This window comes from Physeter macrocephalus, chromosome 20, assembly GCF_002837175.3.
Source record: "Physeter macrocephalus isolate SW-GA chromosome 20, ASM283717v5, whole genome shotgun sequence".
Classification (NCBI taxonomy): domain Eukaryota; kingdom Metazoa; phylum Chordata; class Mammalia; order Artiodactyla; family Physeteridae; genus Physeter; species Physeter macrocephalus.
The window spans coordinates 84,462,074-84,484,492 of NC_041233.1; the positions used below are offsets into that span (position 1 = coordinate 84,462,074).

The 22,419-nt window shown below is 52.9% G+C and overlaps 1 protein-coding gene across 1 annotated transcript in view; it reads left to right on the top strand.

Annotated features, from left to right (window-relative positions):
• Positions 1-22,419, top strand: part of KNDC1 (kinase non-catalytic C-lobe domain containing 1) — a 57,626-nt gene that overhangs the window by 12,736 nt on the left and 22,471 nt on the right. The window contains exons 4-12 of the mRNA XM_024121644.1: positions 8,004-8,150; positions 8,477-8,594; positions 9,893-10,575; positions 12,456-12,570; positions 13,434-13,505; positions 13,597-13,658; positions 20,184-20,342; positions 20,909-20,986; positions 21,518-21,611. Coding sequence (XP_023977412.1) covers positions 8,004-8,150; positions 8,477-8,594; positions 9,893-10,575; positions 12,456-12,570; positions 13,434-13,505; positions 13,597-13,658; positions 20,184-20,342; positions 20,909-20,986; positions 21,518-21,611 — 1,528 coding nt within the window. The remainder of the gene's footprint in view (positions 1-8,003; positions 8,151-8,476; positions 8,595-9,892; positions 10,576-12,455; positions 12,571-13,433; positions 13,506-13,596; positions 13,659-20,183; positions 20,343-20,908; positions 20,987-21,517; positions 21,612-22,419) is intronic.

A 22,419-nucleotide genomic window follows, 5' to 3' on the forward strand; every position in this document is an offset into this window, starting at 1 on the left:
CCCAGCTGCATTTGTTCACTTTGTATCTCTATCACATTTTGGGAATTTTCACAATATTTCAAGCTTGAAAATTATTATTATTAGATTTGTTACGGTTATCTGTGATCAGTGAGCTTTAACGTTGCTATTGTAACTGTTCCACGGCACAGTTTACTGACAGATGCGGTGTGTGTTCTGACTGCTCCACTGACCGCCCTTCCCAGTCCCTTCCTTGGCCTCCCTGATCCTTGAGACACAACAGTATTGAAATTAGGCCAATTAATAACCCTGCAATGGCCTCTAAGTGTTCAGGAGAAAGGCAGAGCCACGGGTCCCTCCCCGCGCGTTGGGCCATTCGGGTCTTCTGTCGCCTTGTCGCGTTTCCTTTTTTGCCGAGTTGTCTGCTCCTTACTCTGAGGTGTAGACGGCGCTGTACCCCTCCCTTTGCAGAGAAAGCGAGTCCAGCAACGGAAGGGAGCCACCATCCACTCTCCAAGTGACAGAGCTCCCTGGGTGGAGGGGCTTTCCCGGGGCAGGGACCCCACCTGCTGCAGGGTGTAAGGACAGGCAGGCCCACGACAGGGAGGGAGGAGTGATGGGGACCACGCTCGGGGGGAAGGGGGAGACTGTCCTTAGCAGGAAGGAAGGGGGCTCCCCTTCCTTTTTAATGCTTCCTGTCCCCGGATCTTCCTATCCTGACAAGTTTTCTTCTCTGAGTCGCCATAATTCCTAGTGGGTGGTCGGTGACTTTCCCTGTTGCTCCTCCCCGGAGCCAGCAGGTCCTTCTCGCCTCACACCTGTGTCAGCGTGGGCACCGGTGCCCCGATCCCGGTGTTGGCACCGCCCATGATTCTGGGGTCCCCGCTCTGTGCTCAGATGGCAGCAGAGCAGGTGCGATCCTGCCTCATGGGCCGTGGTCCACAGTGGGACGGACTTGGTGCGAGTAGCGTTTGCAGGATCACCACTAGGGGGCTTCCAAGACAGGAATTAAAGGTGGAAAGACCTCGAGGGCCAAAGACGCTGGTGTTGGCCAGTGTGTAGTGGACAGTGTCATCTGAAGGCCGATGAGAAGTTTGTTTACTGAGTTATTTTCAAACTAAAAGAGATGGATGGATGGATGAAGGTGGACAGGGACAGAAAGATACAGATACGGATACAAAGAAAAGTAGGAAGGAAGGGAGGGAGGGAGGAAAAATAAATGTGGGTAGCGGATGGAGAGGGGATGGACGGATGGATGGATGCATGTGTGGGAAGGTAGACGGGTACCAGTGGTCCTGGAGGGGACAACAGGGTGTGGAGGGCAGGAACAGATACCCTGGTGCAGGGCCAGGTTTCACCCTCAGGGCTGTGACTCGCTGGGGGCCTCACTGCTGCGGCATGGCCTGCAGGTCGGGGCTCGTAGGATCTGCCTTTCCTTCCACCCCCAGCACCCAGCAGGGCTCCCAAACCAAGGCGTCTGCCTGAGTCTGTGCAGCAGCTTGAGCTACGCTTGGCCCCTTCAGGAAGCCCTGGGTGCTGGCTCTGTGGGGACCCAGGCGGAGGCCCTGGGTGCGGAGGGCGAGGTCAGCGTGTGAGGTGGGGAGCAGGCTGCCGTCCGCCTGGGGACCAGGGTGGGGGTGCCAGTGTCTCTCGTGAGAGGCTGGCAGCGGCCCAGGGGCCCGGCCTCATGCACAGGGAGAGCGGACAGACTCCGGGCCGTCAGGGTGGGCACCAGCCGTGTTCACAGGGCCCCGAGTGGGTAGCTGGACACCCTCCTGAGCAGCCTGGCGTTGTCTGTAGGTGACGAGATTGTGGGCCTGAGAGCTCAGGGGCTTCAGTGGAAAATGATAGAATAAAAGACTGCAGAAGTCAGCGGAAGGCAAGGTACAACCCCCAAAGTACGGAGCTTTCCTTTGTGTTGGTAGTTACCAGTTCGAGAGGAAATGGAAAATGTCCCACTTACAACAGCCACGACCACAGAAAGCCCGGGAGTGAACATGGCAGGAAGGGTTGAAAGTGCACAGCAAACCACTTTTCTAAAGATGAAAAAACAAGGCACGAGAAAATGAGGAGACAGACCCTGTCCCTACACTAAGGATTTTTTCCAGCTTTACTGTGACGAAACTGACATTTAATGTCGTGTAAGTTCAGGGCCTACAGCCTAATGATTTGATATACTTAACATATTTCAAAACTATTTCCCCGTAGGGTTAGTTAACACCTAACACCTCCACCACTAATTACCATTTCTTTTTGGCGGTGAGAACATTTAAGGTCTACTCTCTTAGGAACTTTGACGTATACAGTACAGTATTGTTGACTGTAGCCACCATGCTGTGCATTAGATGCCAAGAACCTATTCGTCTTATAACTGGAAGTTTGTGCCCTTTGACCAGTGTCTCCTCATTCCCCGCCGCCCACAGGCCCCTGGCAACCTCCATTCTACTCTCTGTTTCTATGAGTTCAGTTTTTTAGATTCTACATGTAAGTGAGATCATACAGTATGTCTTTCTCTGTCTGACTTATTTCACTTAGCATAATGCCCTCAACGACCATCCTTCTTTCTTGAGGCTGAATAATATTCCATTGTGTATATAGACCACATTTTCTTTATCCATTCACCCAAAGACAGTTAGATTGTTTCCATGTCTTGGCTTTTGTGAATAATGCTGCAGTGAACATGGGGGTGCAGATATCTCTTCGAGAGCCTGATTTCATTTCCTTTGGATATACACACAGAAGTGGGATTGCTGGATCATATAGAGGTTCTATTTTTAATTTTTTGAGGAATCTCCACGTTGTTTTCCACAGTGACTGCACCAATTTACATTCCCACCAACAGTGCACAAGAGTTCCCTTTTCTCCACATTCTCACCAACACTTGTTATCTCTTGTCTTTTTGATAACAGCCATTCTAACAGGTGTGAGATGATCTCATTTTGATTTTGATTTGCATTTCCCTGACGATTAGTGAGGTTGAGCATCTTTTCATGTACCAGTTAGTTATTTGTATGTCTTCCTGGGAAAATGTCTATTCAGTTGCTCTGCCCATTTTTTTTAAATAGCATCTTTTTTAAGAAAAATTATTTATTTATTTATTTGGCTGTGCCGGGTCTTAGTTGCAGCAGGCGGGATCTTTAGTTGCAGCATGCGGGATCTTTTAGTTGTGGGGTGCGAACTCTTAGTTGTGGCACGTAGGATCTGACTATTGGGAGCATGGAGTCTTAGCCACTGGGCCACCAGGGAAATCCCCCTCTGCCCATTTTTTAATCAGATTCTTTTGTTGCTCTTGAGTTGTGTGAGTTCTTTATCTACTTCAGATATTATCCCCCTATGAGGTAAATGGTTTGCAAATATTTTCTCCCATAGGTTGCCTTTTCACATTGTTAATTGTTTCTTTTGCTATGCAGAAGCTTTTTAGTTTGATGTAGTTCCATTTATTTGTTTTTTCTTTTGGTGCTTGTGCTTGTGGTGTTATGTCCAAAAAAATCATTGCCAAGACCAATGTCAGGGAGCTTTCCCCCTATGTTTTCTTCTATGATTTCTGTGGTTTTCAGGTCTTATGTTTAATTCTTTAATCCATTATGAGTTAGTTTTTGTGTGTGCTGTAACATACAGGTCCAGTTTCATTCTTTTGCATGTGGCTGTCCAGTTTTCCCAATATCATTTATCGTAGAGACTGCCCTTTCGCAGTAAGGGTTCTTTGCTCCCCTGTCAAATACTAGTTGACTGTATATGTGTGGTTTTATTTCTGGGCTCTCAATTCTGTTCCATGTGATGGTTTTTATGCCAATACCATACTGGTTTTTTTTTTTTTTTTTTTGTGGTATGTGGGCCTCCCTCTGCTGTGGCCTCTCCCGTTGCGGGGCACAGGCTCCGGACGCGCAGGCCCAGCGGCCATGGCTCACGGGCCCAGCCGCTCCGCGGCACGTGGGATCCTCCCAAACCGGGGCGCGAACCCGGTTCCCCTGCAACGGCAGGCGGACGCGCAACCACTGCGCCACCAGGGAAGCCCCCCATACTGGTTTGATTACTAGAGCTGTGTAATACACACACCAAGAAGTGTGATGCCTCCAGCTTTGTTCTTTCTCAGGATTGGTTTGGCTATTTGCAGTCTTTTGTGGTTCCATACAAACTTCTGGATTTTTTTTTTCTATTTCTATGAAAATGCCATAGGACTACTGATAGAAATTGCATTCAGTCTATAGATGGCTTGGGGTAGGATGGACATTTTAACAATATTAATTCTTCTGATCCATGAACACAGGATATCATTCCAGTTATTTGTGTCTTCAACTTCTTTCATCAAAGTCTTATTCTTTGCAATGTACAGATCTTTCACCTGCTTGGTTATATTTATTCCTAAATATTTTATTGTTTTTCCTAAATATTCTATTGTTTTTGATGCTATTGTGAGTGTGATTATTTTCTTTATTTCTTTTTTAGATATTTCATTGTTAGTGTATAGAAATGTAACTGATTTATGCATGCTGATTTTGTATCCTGAAATTTTACTGAATTTGTTGTTACTAAAAGATTTTTGGTGGCATCTAAGATTTTCTATATATAAGATCATATCATGTGTAAATAGAGACAATTTTATTTCTTCCCTTCTACTTTGGTTGCCTTTTATTTCTTTTTCTTGCCTAACTGCTCTGGCTAGAACTTCCAGTGTGTCGAAAAGGAATGATGAGAGTGGGCATCCTTGTCTTGTTCTGAACTTAAAGGAAAAGATTTCAAACTTTCACCATTGAGTATGATGTTAGCTGTGAGCTTGTAATACGTGGCCTTTGTTATGTTGAGGTACATCCCTTCTATACCCAGTTCATTGAGAGTTTTTACCATGAAAGGATGCTGAATTTTGCCAAATGCTTTTTTCTGCTTCTGTTGAGATGATCATATGATGTTTATGTTTTATTCTATTAATATGGTGACTCATATCTACTGATTTGTGTATATTGACCCATTTTTGCATCTTAGGGACAAATCCCCCTTGACCGTGGTATATGATCCTTTTAAGGTACTTTTGAATTTAGTTTGCTAATACTTTGTTGAGGATTTTTACATCTATATTCATCAGGGATATTGGTCTATAGTTTTCTTGTACTGTTCTCGTTTTGCTTTGATGTCAGGGTAATGCTGGCCTCATAAAATGAGTTTGGGAGTGTTCCCTCTTCTTCAATTTTTGCAAGAATTTGGGAAGGACTGGTATTAATTCTTTAAATAAATGTTAGTAGAATTCACAAGTGAAATCATCTAGTCCTGGGCTTTTCTTTGTTGGGAGGTTTTTGATTACTGATTCGATTTCCTTACTAGTAATAGTTTGTTCAGATTATCTATTTCTTCGTGATTCAGTTTTGGTAGGTTGTAGGTTTCTAGGAATTCATCTATTTTTTCTAGGCTATCCAAGCTGTTGGCATATAAATAGTGGTCTCTTATGATCCTTTGTGTTTCTGTGGTATCAGGTGTAATGTCTCGTCCCTCATTTCTGATTTTATTTATTTGAGTCCTCTCTTTTTTTCCCTAGTTAGTCTAGCTAAAGGGTCCACAACCAGGACAGAGGTTTGTCTGCCTCTCACCTGACACATAGCTGGGCAAGACGCCTGCCAGGTCCCTTGGCATATGTTGCTGGATCCCACAGCTCCCACAAAGGAAATTTTGTCTACAGATGGATGCCGAATTGTTGTTGAGGGGGATACAATCTAGGGACAGCCATCTTGCTGACATCCAAGTATTTCATCTTGTAGGACGTTGGTCCTTCCCAAATTCTGCATCGTCAGTGCTGTTACAATAAAATTCCAACCTTTTGGGTTTTTCTTTTTTAATGGGAATGGGGGAACCTATATATATATTTTTTAAACCTGAAAAATGTGAAAATAATCAAACATTTTTGGGGAAAAAAATGGAGGGCCATTTGTCCACCAGGTATGAAAATGCACTCTGGGGAATTCCCTGGCAGTCCAGTGGTTAGGACTTGGCGCTTTCACTTTGATCCCAAGTTGGGGAGCTAAGATCCCACAAGCCACATGGCTCAGCAAAAAACAAAAAAACAAGGAAAGAAAATGCACTCTGAAGCTACCATAATTAAAATAGCACAGTAGCACAGTCTGGACAGAGGGAGAGACACAGAGTAAGAGGAGGGGAGGCCAGCCAGAGCCTGGAGCCCTGGGGAGCTGAGGGCAGCAGGACGAGAGTTCAGGGTGGACAGAGGGTGGGCTCTTCTTTAACAGCGTGGGAGATGGAGGTGGCTCTCCATCAGGAAGGAGACAAAACCAGATCCCTGCAGCACGCCAGCTCAAAGGTACAACCCACAGGGATTAGAGCGAGGTGCTTTAAAATTATAAAAGTATTGGAAAAAGCAGAAGTAAGCTGTTTTTATTGTCTTGGGCTATAGGGAAGGTCCTCTTAAGAAGCCAATAAAAAAATTATCCAACTTCACAGATTAAACATTAGAATTTTTGAATGTCAAAAGACACATGAAAAAGTTGAAACATAAATGACAGAAAAACGTGTGACACACAGACCAGGGATCAGCCCCTTCATGCACCAAGAGTGCACTCAAAACAGGCAACAGCTCAGCGGACAAATTAGCCAAGTCCATGAATGGGCATAAAGAGGAAAATTTGAAACAGCGAATAGAGATGAACAGATGCTTTGGTCTCATTCACGGTCACAGAAATGCACGTTGGCACGAGACACCGAGCTTGGGGAAGCTGCAGAGGCTGCGAGCTGGAAGGGGGAGGGGGTTTGCCCCCCACACACACGCACAGACACACACACAGACACACGCACACGGCTGGGCCGGTTACTCCCGAGGGAAGCTCCTCAGCAGCTCCGAAAACTGCAAATGGAACGGAGGTAGCCCAGATTGGTAGCCCCGCTTACGGGGCCTGAGCCTTCGTGAACGTACTGTGGGTGCACAAAGACGTCCACGTGAGGACGGCCGCTGCGGCGCCGCCACAACAGCAAAACATAGATACTGCCCTGAGTGGCGACGGGTGGACCTCCACGTGCCCAGCTCCTGAGAGAGATGCTGGCAGGGAGGTGGGTCAGGAGGGCGCGTCTCAGCCAGGCGGCCAGTGCAAACCAGACAGCCCTAGAACAACAGCAAGAGCCGGTGGTCTCAGACCTCCCCACAGACCAGGAAGGTGGGGTCTGAGGGTCATGTGAGGAGGCCGGGCAAGACGTCCCTGACAGGTCACGAGGCTGCCCAGGGAGAGGGCCAGGACCCCACCACTCAGCCATGCTGAGTGTGGCCCTGGCTAGGTGCTGACCCTGGACCAGAGTGGGCCCAGGGCTGGAGGTGGGGGACTCACTGGTTGGGGTGGGGGTAGCACTGGGGCAGGGAGGTGGGAAGAGCTGGCCTCTGGGGGCCCGGCCTCTACTCCTGAGCTGTGTGACCCACCTCTCTGGAGCCACATGGCTCAGGGCCCCCACCAGCTCCTGCTGGCCCAGCTGTGTGGCCCCGGGCAGGTTCCTGAACCTCTCTGGTCTCAGCTTCCTGTCAGTGAAGCGGGGATGATGAAGCCCCACGTGCGTGGTCCTGGGATGAGGCGAGAAGGCCGGATGGTGTTGGAGGACACCTGGCCACGGGGATCGGCAGCCCCTCCACGCCCCGAGGGCCGAGGCCTTCCCCGTGAGCCTGTCCCAGCGGGCATGGGGTGAAGAGCCCGACTCACACAGGGGAAAACCCTGACTTCCAAACTGCAAGAAACCTGCCTTTCCTCCTCCTCGAGTCGGTTTTTGAAGCATACATTTGGAAAAGAAAAAGCTGGCCCTCTGAAGACAGGGCAGGTGCCAGGCGAGGGCCTGTGCCAGGGAGGTGGGCTGGGGCTGGTGCAACGGGACCGGCACAAACCCCAGGCCCGGGAGCACGGGGGCGGCTCGGGGCCAGGAGAGGCGCCGTGCTGGGGGCAGGGGAGGCGGCCCTGTAAAGAGCAGGCGCGCCTGGCCCAGAGGAGCAGGGACTGCCTGGGGACAGGCGCTGCCCCGGGAGGCTGCGAGGCCCTGCCCCACGCCCAGCGGGCTCTCTGGTGCTGCCGCAGGCTCACATCTACTCTCTGGGGGCCACGCTGAAGGCAGCCCTCGACTATGTGACGGAGCCCGAGCCCCAGCCCAGGCTGAGCCGGGAGCTGGAAGCGCTGCTGGGCCAGATGCAGGCCGAGGACCCCGGGGAGCGGCCCGACCTGCAGGTAAGCGCGAAGGCAGCCCCCGCTTCCCCCAGGCGTGGCCCGGAGCCCCACGCGCCCCGGCCAGCGTGCACGCGCAGCCAGCACGCGCACGCGGGCCCCACCCGCCCGTCACCGGCCTCCCGACTCCTTTACTCTGCGCTTTTGCGATGAACGGCGTGCATTATGACTGTCACGGGCAGGACAGAATCCGCTGGTTTCACGAAGCAGATTCTGTCCCGCGGGGATCACGAAGCCCAGGATGCCCCGCTTCGCGATCCCGGCGCCTAGAGCGGTGAGGGGGTGGCGGGGGGCCGGGGGGCGGGGCTGAGCGCTGGCTCCGGTCACAGAGCATCATCGCACTGTGCGAGGAGAAGATGCAGCTCACGTCCTCCTGCCGCCTGTGCCAGAGCCTCTCGGCTGCCGGGAGGAGGGTGCTCTCCATCGAGTCCTTCGGGGCGTTTCAAGGTAAGCACGCAGGTGGACGGGGCTGCACACGCGCCCAGGCACATGCACGCACTCACACATGCACGCACGGGTGTGCACAAGCATTAACACGATCACGTACACACGTTCGCGCCAGCGTACTCCCCGTGTAAGCCACCCACGCTGACATGCACACGGATGCAGACAGACCACATGTGCTCCCACAGCACACATGGAAACATACAAGCATGTGCAAACTCGGACACACCTATTTAGACTATTAACTCACACAGCAAGCACACCCCCGTGCACACGCAGCACTCGCCCACAGTTTCCCACATGCACAAACACGTCTGCAAACGTGCACACACTCACACGCTCTGACCCACAATTGGAGGTGAGAGGCAGCTCATATGGGAAGTGACTGCCCTCAGGACTGGTCACCTCTGTCCTCTTCTGTGGGCGTTGGGGACATGGACACAGCACCGCCTGTCTGGTGGCCACTTACTTCCTGGCCACACAAGCTGCTGCTAAAGCATCTGGGATTTTCATGGCTCACACGGCATAATCTCGGGTGGCATTTTGAACAAACGCCAGTGTCTGCTCTGCACTGTGCTCGCAGCAGGGAGCCTGGAGGGTCCTGAGGGGAGGTGTGGAGCCTCTGGGGGCGGCAGGGCCCGTCCCCCAGCCAAGCGAGCGACATTTCCCACCACGCTGGCATTTGTGACGCTGCGGCACCAGGCCCGCTGGCGGCTCTAACATCAGGGAGGGCGTTAACACCGAGAGCAGAGGCTCCGTCGAGGGGGCTGCAGGCCACTGGGAGGGGAGGGCGTGTGCCTCTAGAGGGGTTCACACAGACACGTGTGTGGAATACTGTATGTCAGGACGAGATGGGGCTGCTGCCAGATTTAATTTATTCCTTTGGGGAGTATCACTTGTGTAATTGTAATAGCAAAACCATGTGCTCTTTGGATGAGCTAATCAGACAGGCCTTAGGAAACCCCATGAGCTCTTTGGATGAGCTAATCAGACAGGCCTTACGAAACCCCTTCGGGAAGCTCATCCTGGATCGGGCGGCGGGTGGAGGGGGGAGGCTGGGAGCCTTCGGACACTCATTACTTAGCCAGGATGGTGCGATTAAGGAAGCAGACGAGGACGTTTCTGGGCCAGTCCTGAGGGAAGGGGTGGGGGCCCTGGGAGGCCCCGTGCTCTCTGTGATGGGTGGGGGTCCAGGGGTCCTGCAGGAGTGGGTGCCTTGGTGGCCGTGAGCGTGGGGATTGCAGGGGGAGGCCCATCCTGGCCGTGGCCCTCGGCTGTAATCACGTCTTGCTTTTGCCCAGATGTCAGTGAGATCACCTGGAGGGAGAGACTGGCTCCAAAAAGTGTGGGGCCCAAGAGGCAGCCAGGGGCCCGCTTCGCGGACCCAGCGGCCCTGCCTGCCCTGGAGGGCCGGCCCCCGAGCCCTGCCGGAGAAGGCCTGGAGCACCCGGGGACCCCGCCCTCCAAGGCTCTGCTGTCAGCCCCTGTGAAAAACGGAGAAAGCCCGGGCCAGGAGGGGCTGGTCCCCGAGAGGCTGGCCTGCCTCCTCCTGGACGCCCAGCGGCCCCTGGGGGACCCGGACAGAGGCTTCCTGGAGAGGAGCCGCCTGAGGAAGGTGCAGACGCTGCCCCGGCTCCCGCCCTGCGGCCCCGAGGCCGGCGCTCTCTGCCTGTCGCTGACCAGCACGAAAACCCAGCCGCCGGCCCCAGAATTCTTCCCTCCAGACCCCAGGAAGCCCTTTCCGGAGGGGAAAAATGGCCTTACCGGCTTCCAGGCACAGCCCGAATCCAGCCTGTGGCCGAAGCGAGACGCCGAGCTCCGGCGCGGCGGGGACCGGGGGGCGCGTGGCCGGGGCCCCGCGGAGGAAAGCTCCCCGCCCGGTTCCAAGGGCCCTCGCGATTCCGGCAGAGACCCAGGGACTCCCGAGCCTGATGACGGCACTGCGGACAGAGCCGGGGAGCCGGGCGGAGCCGCCCTGGAGCAGGTGGGTGACCGTGGCCCGCGTGGCCCCGGAGGGACCTGCGCGCACGCGCACCCGCGCATGCGCGCCCTCCGCAGGCTCGGGTTCTTGAGTAAGAAGTCAGTCGCTCCCCTAAGGTGGGTCCCTGTGAGCATCTCAGGACGAAGTCACCTGGGGTTCGGTGGCCCGAACACACGTGCGTCTGTGGAGCAGTGCCAACTCCACCAGCTTCATTCCCACCGTGCTTTGCTGACCCAGAGGTCAAAGGGGAGGGCAGACTCTGAGTTACATTTTTATTCATATCCTGATAAGCACCTGAGGGTAGTTTACTTGAAAACTATGGTTACTTTAAAATGAAAGCCCATCCTGGAGACCCCAGCGCGTTGACACGTGCTTGATGCCCACGTGCTGTCCGCTCAGCCCACACCATCTCCACTGGCCTCCCCATGTCCACCCACCAGACCACACTCGTGTACCCAGAGCGTCCAGGCACCGAGGTGAAAACCTCAGCCCTGAGCCCAGGGCTCTGCTCACCTTCAAACGCCCACCAGCCTCATAGACAGCCCACCTCCCGGATGGGTAAACTGAGGCTTGGGGCCGCCATGAGGAGGGTGGGCAGTCGCTGAAGGGCAGAGCTGATTGGGAGCCCAGCCATGGTCTTAACCACCAGGCTTCCCTGCCCCGAAGGCTCAAGGGATCAGGGCCCACCAGACCTCGGCCCCCACACAGGTCACAACCCGTCAGGTGTCAGGGCTGGTCCAGAGTCGGGGACCCAGATCTCCTCTGGAGAGCACGTCCTGGGTGCAAAGCTGGCTGCTCCAACCCCACATGTAGCAGGAGGCTTGGGGGTCCCTGTGCCCCAGAACCTGGGCCGCTGGCCAGGCACAGGCTGGATGAGGCAGGGAGCGAGGTCTCAGGACCGAGGCAGCTACACCCTGGGCGCAGAGGGGGGTCCAGGAGGGGTGAAGACACTGCCTCTGGAACCTTCCTCTGAACATGCACTTCTGTGTCCAAGCGGGCGGTTGTACTCCCAGCTCTTCCCGTGGCTGCAAAGCAGAGAACTCCCTTCCAGCTGAACTCATTCTTCTGACTCTGAGACTTTAATGGGGGTGCGAGGGAAGGCGGACCCATAACATAAAATTTACCATCTTAACCATTTCAAGTGTACAGGACATTCACACTGTTGTGCCACCATGACCATCATCCCTCCCTGGAACTTTCTCATCATCCCAGACTGAAACCATATCCCCATTAAACACTTACTTCCCATGCCCTCCCCCCGGCCCTGATAACCTCTAATCTACTTTCTGTCTCTATGGGTGTGACTACTCTTATTCTTTGATATAAGAGGAATCATACAGTGTTTGTCCCTTTGTGACTAGCTTATCTCACTGACCACAGTGTCTTCAGGCTTCATCTATGTTGTAGCTGTGTCAGAATTCCCTTCCTTTTTAAGGCTGAATAATATCCATTGTATGGATGGACCACGTAATGCTTATCCGTCCATCCACCAATGGCACTTGGGTTGCTTGCACGTGTTAGCTCTCGTGAATCATGCTGATTTGAACATGGATGTGCAAATACGTCTTCAAGACCCTGCTTTTAAGTGGAATGGCTAGGTCAGATGGTAATTCTACGTCTGATTCTTTGAGGAGCCTCTGTGCTGTTTTCCACGTCGTTGTACCGTTTTACGTTCCCACGGGCCGTGCACAGGTGCTGGTTTCTCCACGTGCACCCCCAGCACCTGTTGTGCTGACATGGGGACTCTCCCAGCCCGTCATGCCAGGATTGCGCTGTGGGGGGCCGACCCCACGTGTCTGAGGCGGTCCTTGCCCTGTCGCCTTCCTCCCTGCATCCCTCTGAGGTGCCCACACACTGAATGTGGCTCTTCCCCGCCCCCTCAGGGCGTCTCCCTGCAGGACCTCCTGTCTAAGCTGGGCCGGCCCTTCAAGGAGTGCGAGCTCTGGGCTCTGTCCCACGCGTGCCTCAGCGCCCTGCGGACGCACGGCCAGCACCCAGGTGACGCCCTCCCATGGGTCCTCGTCCAGCCCACCGACCCCCAGCATGTCCGGGCCAGGACCCGGGGCCGCACGTGGCCTCTCTTGCCCGCGTGGGCTGTGTGGACAGCCTGGGGCCGGGTGGCAGTGTCCACCCTGTGAGCCGGGGGCGGCCTGGGGGTATCTACTCTGGTCTCAGGACCAAGGGGGTCAGAGGGCAGCTTAAAACGGGGGCCTCCCCCTGCTGAGGAGGGACAGGAGCTGTGCGGTGGCCCTGGCCCCCACCCTCTCAACAGGGGCGACGCTGTCCCCAAGGAGACGAAGATTGGCTGGAGCGGGGGCGGGGGGGTCCTCAGACGTTAGACTGGTTTGTGGCCCCTGAAGCTCAGCCCTACCAGGGAGAGGGACTGGTCTCCGGCCCCACGGTGGTTCTAGCAGGGCGGGGCACTGCACTCTGGCCCCCCTCGGGTCCTGGGAGCCTCAGGCCTCCCTCGGGTCCTGGGAGCCTCAGGCCTGTGGGTACGAAGCGCCGGCACCTGGCACCCAGCCTCCCCGGGGACACCTCCCAGGGCCCTGCTCGGCGGGTGGGTCACGTCCGTCTGTCCCCTCCTCTTCCCGCAGCTCCTGTGTCCCATGGCTGGCTCAGATGGCCCTTCCGTGGCCTGTCGCCCGGGCCTCTGGGAAGGGGAGCCAGCACTTGGCCCCTGTGCTGTGTCCAGCGAGGGCCCCGGCGTCCCCCGGCGTCCCCGCACTCCCTGGGTGGCTTGGGAGCCCGTGGGGTGGGAGAGGGAGGGGGCTGCCCTATGACCGTGCCTCTGCCGGCCCTGAGGGGGACCAGGTCCCCAGTGAGTCTACAGCCGCCCTGACCCTCGCCTTTCCTTGCAGCCTACCTGTGTCTGGACTCCGTGCTGGTGGCCGAGGATGGAACTGTGTTTTTCGGGCCACCTCCCGCCAGTGGTGCGTAAGTGGGCCCGCCCGGGGGCTGCGCTCTGGTTCCAACAGCAAAGGCTGAAGGAAAGCTCAGTGGGTTTGGGGTTTTCTCTCTCAGGTGCTTACAACTCGTTATTTCTGGCTCCCGAGGTCGCAGAGCAGAAGCTGACGACTGAAAAGGTACCTGGGCCCTCCCCACCCCTTCCCGTGGCCCCCTGGCCCCCTCCGTGGTGCCCACGCCCTCTGTCCAGAGACCCTGAGAGGGGGAGGGGGTGGGGAGAGGATGGGCCCGGCATCAGGACTCAGCGGAGTCAAGGCGACCCGCCCCCCCCGACGCAGGCCCCGCGTCCAGAGCCCGGCCCTGCAGGGGCCTCCCGGAGGGTGACAGGGCTATCATCTGAGCCTGGCCTTCAGCTCCAGGCAGTGTTCACAAGACCCCACGGCTGAACTTTCAGGGATGTTTGCCAGATGCTTGTCAAACAGCCGTTATTAAAAATTCAATTGTACAGACTAAAATCAAGTAAATTATATTCAGAACCAAGGTAGAACTTCCACTTTCTGGAACGTGGGGGAGACGTAAGTTCCCTGCCCCCCAACAAAGCACGCCATTCTGAAAGCTGGCGTGTGAGGACAGAAAGGCCAGGGCCCTGGGCCCGGGGAGCGACGGTCCTAAGAGTCCCGGGTGTCCTTCCTGCCTCACACGTGGAGGATGAGGAAGCACATCTGGGAAACACCAGCAGACACAGCAGAAGCCCGTGGAAGCCCGCATGCTGCAGCCGGAGCACCAGGACAAAGGGAGGGCGGCCCACCCAGGCCAGGTGCTGTCGGAAAAGGCTGAGCATCCAGCCTGTGACGAGGACCCCTGCCCACCAGTGAGACGTGCCCCTCCCGGGGTGGGAGTGTCAGTCAGAGGAGGCCTCAGGAAGAGTTGGGACTTTCACCATCACCCAGCGGTAACAAGGCAACCTCCCCTCAAAAAAAAAAAGAAATCACTAAAAATGAAATACTTAGATGTAAGTCTAACAAAGCATGTGCAGGACTCGTAGGCTGAAAACTAAAAAAGAGGTAAAGTCTCAACTCAGTTATCTAAGCACCCACCTCAAAAACCAACAAAAAGAAGAGTGAAATAGACCCAAAGCAGAAAGAAGGAAACAGTGAAGCTGAGAGCAGGACTCAATGAAATGAAAACAGAAAAACAGTAGAGAAAACCAATGAAATGAAGGGCTGGTTCTTGGAAGAGACCAATAATATTAACAAACTTCTAGCAAAACTGACAAAGCAAAAAGAGAAGGAAGACACAAATTACCAGTGTCAGGAATGACTCAGGGGACATCCCTGCAGACCCTGCAGACATCAAAAGGATAATGGAATACCCCAAACAACTCCCCACACATAAATTCAATGACTTAGATGAAATGGACCAAATCTTTAAAAAACATAAACTGCAACTCACCCAAGGTGAAACAAACCTTTGAATAGCTCCATAACTGTTGAGGAGATTGAATTTGTAATTTTTAAACTCTCAAAAATAAACCTTTAGGCCAAGATGTTTTCACTGGGGTGGTATACCAAATGTTTAAAGAAGAACTAATACCAATTCTACACAGTCTTTTCCAGAAAACAGAAGTGAACACTTCCCAATCCATTTGATGAAGCCTAATATTACCCCGATACCAAAACCAGACAAAGATAGTACAAAAAATATGTATATAGGTCAATATCCCTCATGAATATAAAGGCAAAAATCCATAACAAAATATATGCAAATAGAATTCACTAAGATATAAAAACAATTATACACCATAAACAAGTGGGGGTTATTCCAGGGACATAAGGCTGGTTCAGTATTTGAAAACCAATCAATATAGTCCAACATATTAACCAGCTAAAGAAGAAAAATCCCATGATCACATTAATTGATGCAGAAAAAGCATTTGACAAAATTTAACACCCATTAAAAAAAAAACTCAGAAAAATAGAAATAGAAGAAACTTCCTCAACTTAATAAAGATCATCTACCAAAAAAACTGTACAGTTAACATCATACTTAGTGGAAAGACTAAATGCTTTCCCCCTAAGATCAAGAACAAAGCAAGGATGCCCACTCTCACCACCCTATTCAACATTGTACTGGAAGTTCTAGCCACTACAATAAGGCAAGAAAAGCAGGTATAAAGCATAAAGACCAGGAAAGAAGAAATAATACTGTTTGCAGACGACATAACTGTCGACATAGAAAATTCCAAGGAATTCCAAAGAATCTACCAAAAAAAAGCCTCCCAGAACTTAGAATTGATTTTTGAAAGGTCACAGGATATAAGATAAACATTCAAAAATCAACTGTATTTCTATATACTAGCAATGAACATGTGGACACCAAAATTAAAAACACAGTACATTTACAATCACTCCCCCCAAAAATGAAATACTTAGATGTGAATCTAACAAAGCATGTACAGAATTTATATGCTAAAGACTACAAAAGGCTGATGAAAAAAATATATCAAAGAAAATCTTCGGAATGGAGGGCTAGGCAAAGAGCTTTTAGACTTGACACCAAAAGCACTATCCATAAAGTTTTCCACAAAAGGAAAAATGGATAAATTGAACTTCATCAAAATTTAAAACTGGCCAAGTGGCATTTATTCCACGTATGGTTGGCTGACTCAACAATTGAAAGTCAATGTAATACATCACATGGACTAAAGAAGAAAAATCATAACAATAGATGCTAAGCTTTTGACAAAATTTAGCACCCATTCATAATAAAAACGCTCAGCAAACTAGGAATAGAGGGAAATTTCCTCAACTTGATAAAGAATATCTACAAAAAAGCCAACAGGTAGCATAAGTAATGGTGAGAAACTAGATGCTTTCCCCCTAAGATTGGGAAAAAGGCAAGAATGTCCCCTCTCATCACTCCTATTCAACATCGTACTGGAAGTCCTAGCTAACACAGTAAGACAAGAAAAGAAAAGAAAATGGATGTAGATTGAGAAGGAAGAAATAAGACTGTCTTTGTTCACAGGTGACATGATTGTCTAAGTAGGAAATCCCAAAGAATCAACAGAAATCTCCTGGAACTAATAAGCAGTTGTAGCAAGATTGCAGATAGAAGATTAAAATACAAATGTCAATTGCTTTCCTGTTTACCAGCAATGAACAATTGGAATTTGAAATTAAAAATACAATACCAGAGCTTCCCTGGTGGCGCAGTGGTTAAGAATCCGCCTGCCAATGCAGGGGATATGGGTTCGAGCCCTGGTCCGGGAAGATCCCACATGCCGTGGAGCAACTAAGCCCGTGTGCCACAACTACTAAGCCTGCGCTCTAGAACCCGCGAGACACAACTACTGAGCCCGCGTGCTATAACTACTGAAGCCCGCGCGCCTAGAGCCTGTGCTCTGCAACGAGAGAAGCCACTGCAATGAGAAACCCATGCACCACATCGAAGAGTAGTCCCTGCTCACCGCAACTAGAGAAAGCCCACGCACAGCAACGAAGACCCAATGCAGCCGAAAATAAATAAATAAATAAATTTTTAAAAATAATAATAAAAAGTAAAAATAAAAATAATAATAATACAATACTAGGGACTTCCCTGCTGGTCCAGTGGTAAAGAATCTGCCTTCCAATGCAGGGGACACAAGTTCGATCCCTGGTCGGGGAACTAAGATCCCACATACCCCGGGGCAACTAATCCCGTGCACCACAGCTACTCAGCTCGCACGCCTCAACTAGAGCCTGCGTGCTGCAAACTACTGAGCCCACGTGCCCTGGAGCCCGCGCGCCACAACTGGAGAGAAAAAAACCCGCACACCACAACTAGCAAGAAGCCCACGCACAGAAATGAAAGGTTCCGCGTACCACAGCCAGCAAGAAGCCCACACACAGAAATGAAAGATCCCGCGTGCCATAACTAAGACCAGACAGCCATTTAAAAAATAATTAATTAATTAGTTATTTTTTAAAAATACCATTTATGTTAGCACCAAAAAAATTACTTATGTATAAAATTTAAGAAAAGGTGTATAAGATCCATATGAGGAAAACTGTAAAATTCTGATGAAAGAAACCAAAAAGGATCTAAATAAATGGAGAGATAGTCCATGTTCATGGATTGGAAGACTCAATATTTTTAAGATGTCAGTTCTTCCCAATTTGATCTATAGATTCAATGCAATTTCAATGAAAATCCCAGCCAGTTATTTTGTTGATATCAACGAACTGATTCTTAGGTTTTTATGTAGAGGCAAAAGACCCAGCATAGCCAACACAATATTGAAGGAGAAGAGCAAAGTCAGAGGACTGACACTACCCAGTTCTAAAACTTACTGTAAGCCACAGTAATCAAGTGTGGTTTCGGCAAAAGAAAAGACGAAAAATAAATGGAACAAAGTAGCCCAGAAATAAACCCACACAAATACAGTTAACTGGTCTTTGACAGAGGAGCAAAGGCAATCGTTGGAGAAAGGACGGTCTGCTCAACAAGTGGTGCTTTAATAACAGGACATCCACAGGCCAAAAAAACCCTTTACACAGACCTTGTTGCACTTTTCACAAAAATTAACTCAAAATGAAACATAGGCCTAAAAGTAAATTCAAAGCTATAAAACTTCTAGAAAATAACATCGGAGAAAATCTAGGCAATGAGTTTTCAGATACCACACCAGAAGCATGATCTATGAAGAAACAATCGATATTAGCTTTCATTAAAATTAAATGCTTAATTTTAATGCTGTGCTCTGTAAAAGACACGGTTAAGAGAATGAGAAGACAAGCCACAGATGGGAGAAATATTTGCAAAACACGTATCTGATAAAGGACTTGTATCCCAAATATGCCAAAAGCTCTTAGAAGTGAACGGTAAGAAAACAGATAACCCAATTAAAAAGTGGGCAAAAGATCTGAACAGACACCTCACCAAAGAAGGTATCAGATGGCACATAAGCACGTGGAAGGTATTCCATTTCATATGGCATTCGGGAAATGCAAATTAAAACCATGAGCTACCACTACCCACTTATTAGAAAGGCTAAAATCCCAAACACTGACAATACCAAATGCTAGCAAGGATGTGGAGTGACAGGAACCCTCATCCACTGCTGAGGGGGATGCAAGATGGTGCAGCCCTTAGGAAGACAGTTTGCTGGTTTCCTACAAAACTAAACGTGCAACGACCATACAACCCAGAAATTGCACTCATAAGACATTTTTCCTAGAGAAATGAAACTTATGTTCACACAAAGTCCTGGACACGAATGTTTATGGCAATTTTATGTGCAGTAGCTACAACCTGGAAACAACTCAGATGTCTTTCAGTGGGTGGCACGTCCACACCGCAGAGCAGCAGTGAGAGGAGCGGAGTGTTGATGAGACGACCACCGGATGATGGGGCCGAGAGAAAAGGCAGCCCCGAAAGGTTGCATACCGCCTGCTTCCATTTATGTGAAGTGATGAAATTAAGAAACGGAGAACAGATGGGTAGTTGCCAGCGACTAAGTTGGGAGGGGACAGGCCGGATCCTGGTGATGGAAATGTCCTGCATCTCCCAGCGTCCACGCCAGGGAGCAGGTTGTGATACCACACTACAGCCTTGTAAGACGTCACTGCGGTGGGGAGCTGGGTGAAAGGTACATGGGGTCCCTCTGGATTATTTCCTACAACTGTATGTGAATCTGCAATTATCTCAAAGTAAAAAGCTTAATTTTTTTAAAGATTGATAAATACTCAAAACTAAGAATTTCCTAATGACTTGCTATAGTGACTGTTATCTGTGCTCTTGGGTGGGAGCCCTATAGGAAGGGCCCCCCCCCCCATCTCTCCCCCTCCCCTGCTCACTGGCACCACCTTGGCAGCTTGGAGCTGGCCATGCGGGAGTCTTCACACCGTGGAAATCAGCAAATGCTGAACTCAGGGCTTGATTCGTTGTTTTGTCAATTGACTAGACTTGACGTAATGGAGGAAACATGAAGAACACGATTAAACTGAAAAGCGTGTCAGGTCTGTACAAAAGCTCTGGGAAATACTCCTTTGGGGATTCAGCCACTGTTTCCTGACTCAGCACAGATGTCAGCTGTGTCTCTGGTTTCACTTTCTTTCACTTTTCGAGAGAAACAAAGGTATCAGCCACGTGTATGTCGGAACCACGTGTTGGTCACAGGTCGCAGATACAGGAGTGGGGTAAAAATCGGGGAAAGCATTCGGGGAGAAGCAGTTGACTCCATGGAACTTACAGAGAAGAGTATCGCCCTCTTCGCCCTCTTCGTTATTATTTTCAAGTGCGTGCGACACATCCTTTTTATCAGCAAATTTTAGAATAAACCTCTTTGTATACCAAGAGGCCTGGGTTTTTGTTCAGAGAGCCTGTCCTTAGCCATTTAGCAGCACAGCACGGTTTCTGGGGGACTCCTGGCCTCGGGCTCCCTGAGGTGCCACCTTCGCCCTCGTGGAGAGAGAGCTGGGAAGGTCCAGCAGGGCCCCAGGTGGTCCTGGTCCCGCTGAGACTTAAAGGCCTGTGGGTACTTGTTAACCATGCAGATTCCCAGGCCAGCCCCCCGGGTTCTGGCTCAGGGTCTGCGGTGGGGCCTCCAGGTTCTGTGGAAGCTCCCAGCCCTGGGGGACGGTGCCTGGGTGCTCCCTTGGCAGGGCCCGAGCGGGGGCAGGTCTGCTGAGCCAGCCGGCCGTCCCCCCTCCTCCACCCAGGCGTCTGTGTACTGCGTGGCCGCGATCCTGTGGACAGCAGCCAAGTTCAGCATCCCCCGAGACCACAAGCTGGCCCTGCCACGCAGGCTCAAGACCCTCCTCCTGCACATGGCCAGACGCAGCGCCCAGGAGCGGCCATCCGCGGCCGAGGCCGTCGAGGTAACTGTGCCGCGGGGGGCCCCAGCTCAAGGTCCAGGGCCCGGGACGTGGGTTCTTGTTTCTGGGGCAGGTGAGTGCTGTTGGACGGGGAAGGGCATGGCTTCATTTGTGGACGGGCGGCGAGGGGTCTCTGCTGCTCAACACCGGCCTTCCCCCCAGATGGTCCTGTGTCCCCAGTGCATCCACCGGCCGGAGAGTGGCTGGGGATGTCCTGGACCCGAGCGCCGACCCCTGACCCCTGACCCGCTGCAGCGCGTCCCCCACATGCCCGACTTGCCCGCACTCCTCTGAGGGTCCTCCAGGCTGGGTCAGGGGGAGCCTCATCGTTCCGTGGCTTCCCAGCTCAGGACAGCCAGGAAGGACAGCTAGAGACTCTGAATTTCATCCCAGGCCCCCGAGGCCGGGGTGCACTTGGCTCTCCCCAAGAAGGGGTGCCACGGGGTCCTCCTGGAGAGAAGCCCCCGGGCCCCCCGGCTGCCACCGCACACTCCCAATGGGCTCCTCTGAGGGAGTGAAGCGGGCCGGTGCCCCAGGCGTGCTGGACGCTGGCCTGTGCTTGCTTTCAGACCTGCAGCAGTTACCTCCTGCACAGAGGCATGGACAGCAGGAAGATCCTAGCCCACCTGAGGGCGTCGACCTGCACGGTAAGCTGGGCACCGCGGAGACCCCGCAGGCCCTTTATCCTACCCTGGGGCCGCGGATCCTTGCTCTTCCTTGTTTACTGAATAGATGCACGGAGACTCTAGGGACGGAAGGCAAATCAGTCTTCATCCTCCTGACGTAACTTTCCTTGGCTCGTTCACCGCGAACGAGCTCACAGAGCGGCCCCTCCCGCAGGCCCACAGCCTGGTCTCTGTTGACCCCTGGCACGTGCGGGCGGGGGCGCGCCTTGGGGGTCCCGCGGAGGGACCCTCGGTGCCTGTCGGCATCCTGCCGTGCTGACCGGCCGGGGCCCCGTCGGGCAGTGACAGGGTCCCTCGGATGCAGACAGGAGCACACAGCAACTTTGGGGAGGGCGGCTTCTGGCGGTCTTCCCGCGCCCCAGGGGCTCCCGCTCCAGAGAAACAGGCCTGCGAGTCAGCACAGGTGGGGGGCTCGCGCCGCGGGGGCCTGCTCTGCACCCCCGGGGCCTCGCGCCCGTCTCGACCGGGAGCTGTCCGTGTCCTCTGCCCCAGGTTTGCCAGGAGGAAGAGGCCATCGGTCTGCAAAACGCTTTCTCGGTGGTTGAACTGAGCCCCAGCACAGCAGCTGCGCCCAGGCCCGGCTCAGGTGGGCCGGGACCGGCCCGTCCCCACCGCCCCTGCCCTGCAGGCCCCTCGCCCCGCACTGCCCCCCGCTGCCGTCCCCCCAGAGGCTGCCTCCGGGAATCCAGCCCCGGGTGGACGCCACCTCCGGACGTGGCTGGGACCACAGGCAGCGTGCCCGCAGCTGGCCCCCGGCTGCCCTGCTCTGGGCTCCCGCCGGCCCCTATGGCCCTGGCCTCTCAGGCCTCGCTCGGGTCAGCCCTCCCGCCTCACCAGCAGCCAGAGCAGGCGACTCGCCTCCACCCCCGTGCCCCGCACCGACCCAGCTCTTGTCTTGCCCTGTCTGTGCCTCAGTGGCACCCACCCGCCCCCTGCTGCCTACGAAGACCCTTCCCCACAGGCCCATCCAAGCCTCCGGTCTGTGGCTGGGTCTTCCGGCCTCTTCCATCACTCCAGCCCCCTGCCGAGCACCGCACCCCCTCCCTCCCTGCTCGGGGCAGCCCTGGACTCCAGGCCCCTCCCTCAGGCCTCTCCCTGGAGTCTCCCTTCCTCCCAGTGCCCCTGAGGCTTCCTGGGCCCTTCAAGTCAGCACCCCGCTAAGGCCGGCACCCACTAAGACCAGCACCCGCTAAGGCCAGTACCCGCTAAGGCCGGCACCCACCAAGGCCGGCACCACTACTAAAGCCAGCACCCAGTAAGGCCTGCGCCCACTAAGACCGGTACCAACTAAGGCCAGTACACAACTAAAGCCAGTCCCAACTAAGGCCGGCACCCACCAAGGCCGGCACCACTACTGAGGCCAGTACCCACTAAGGCCGGCACCCACTAAGACC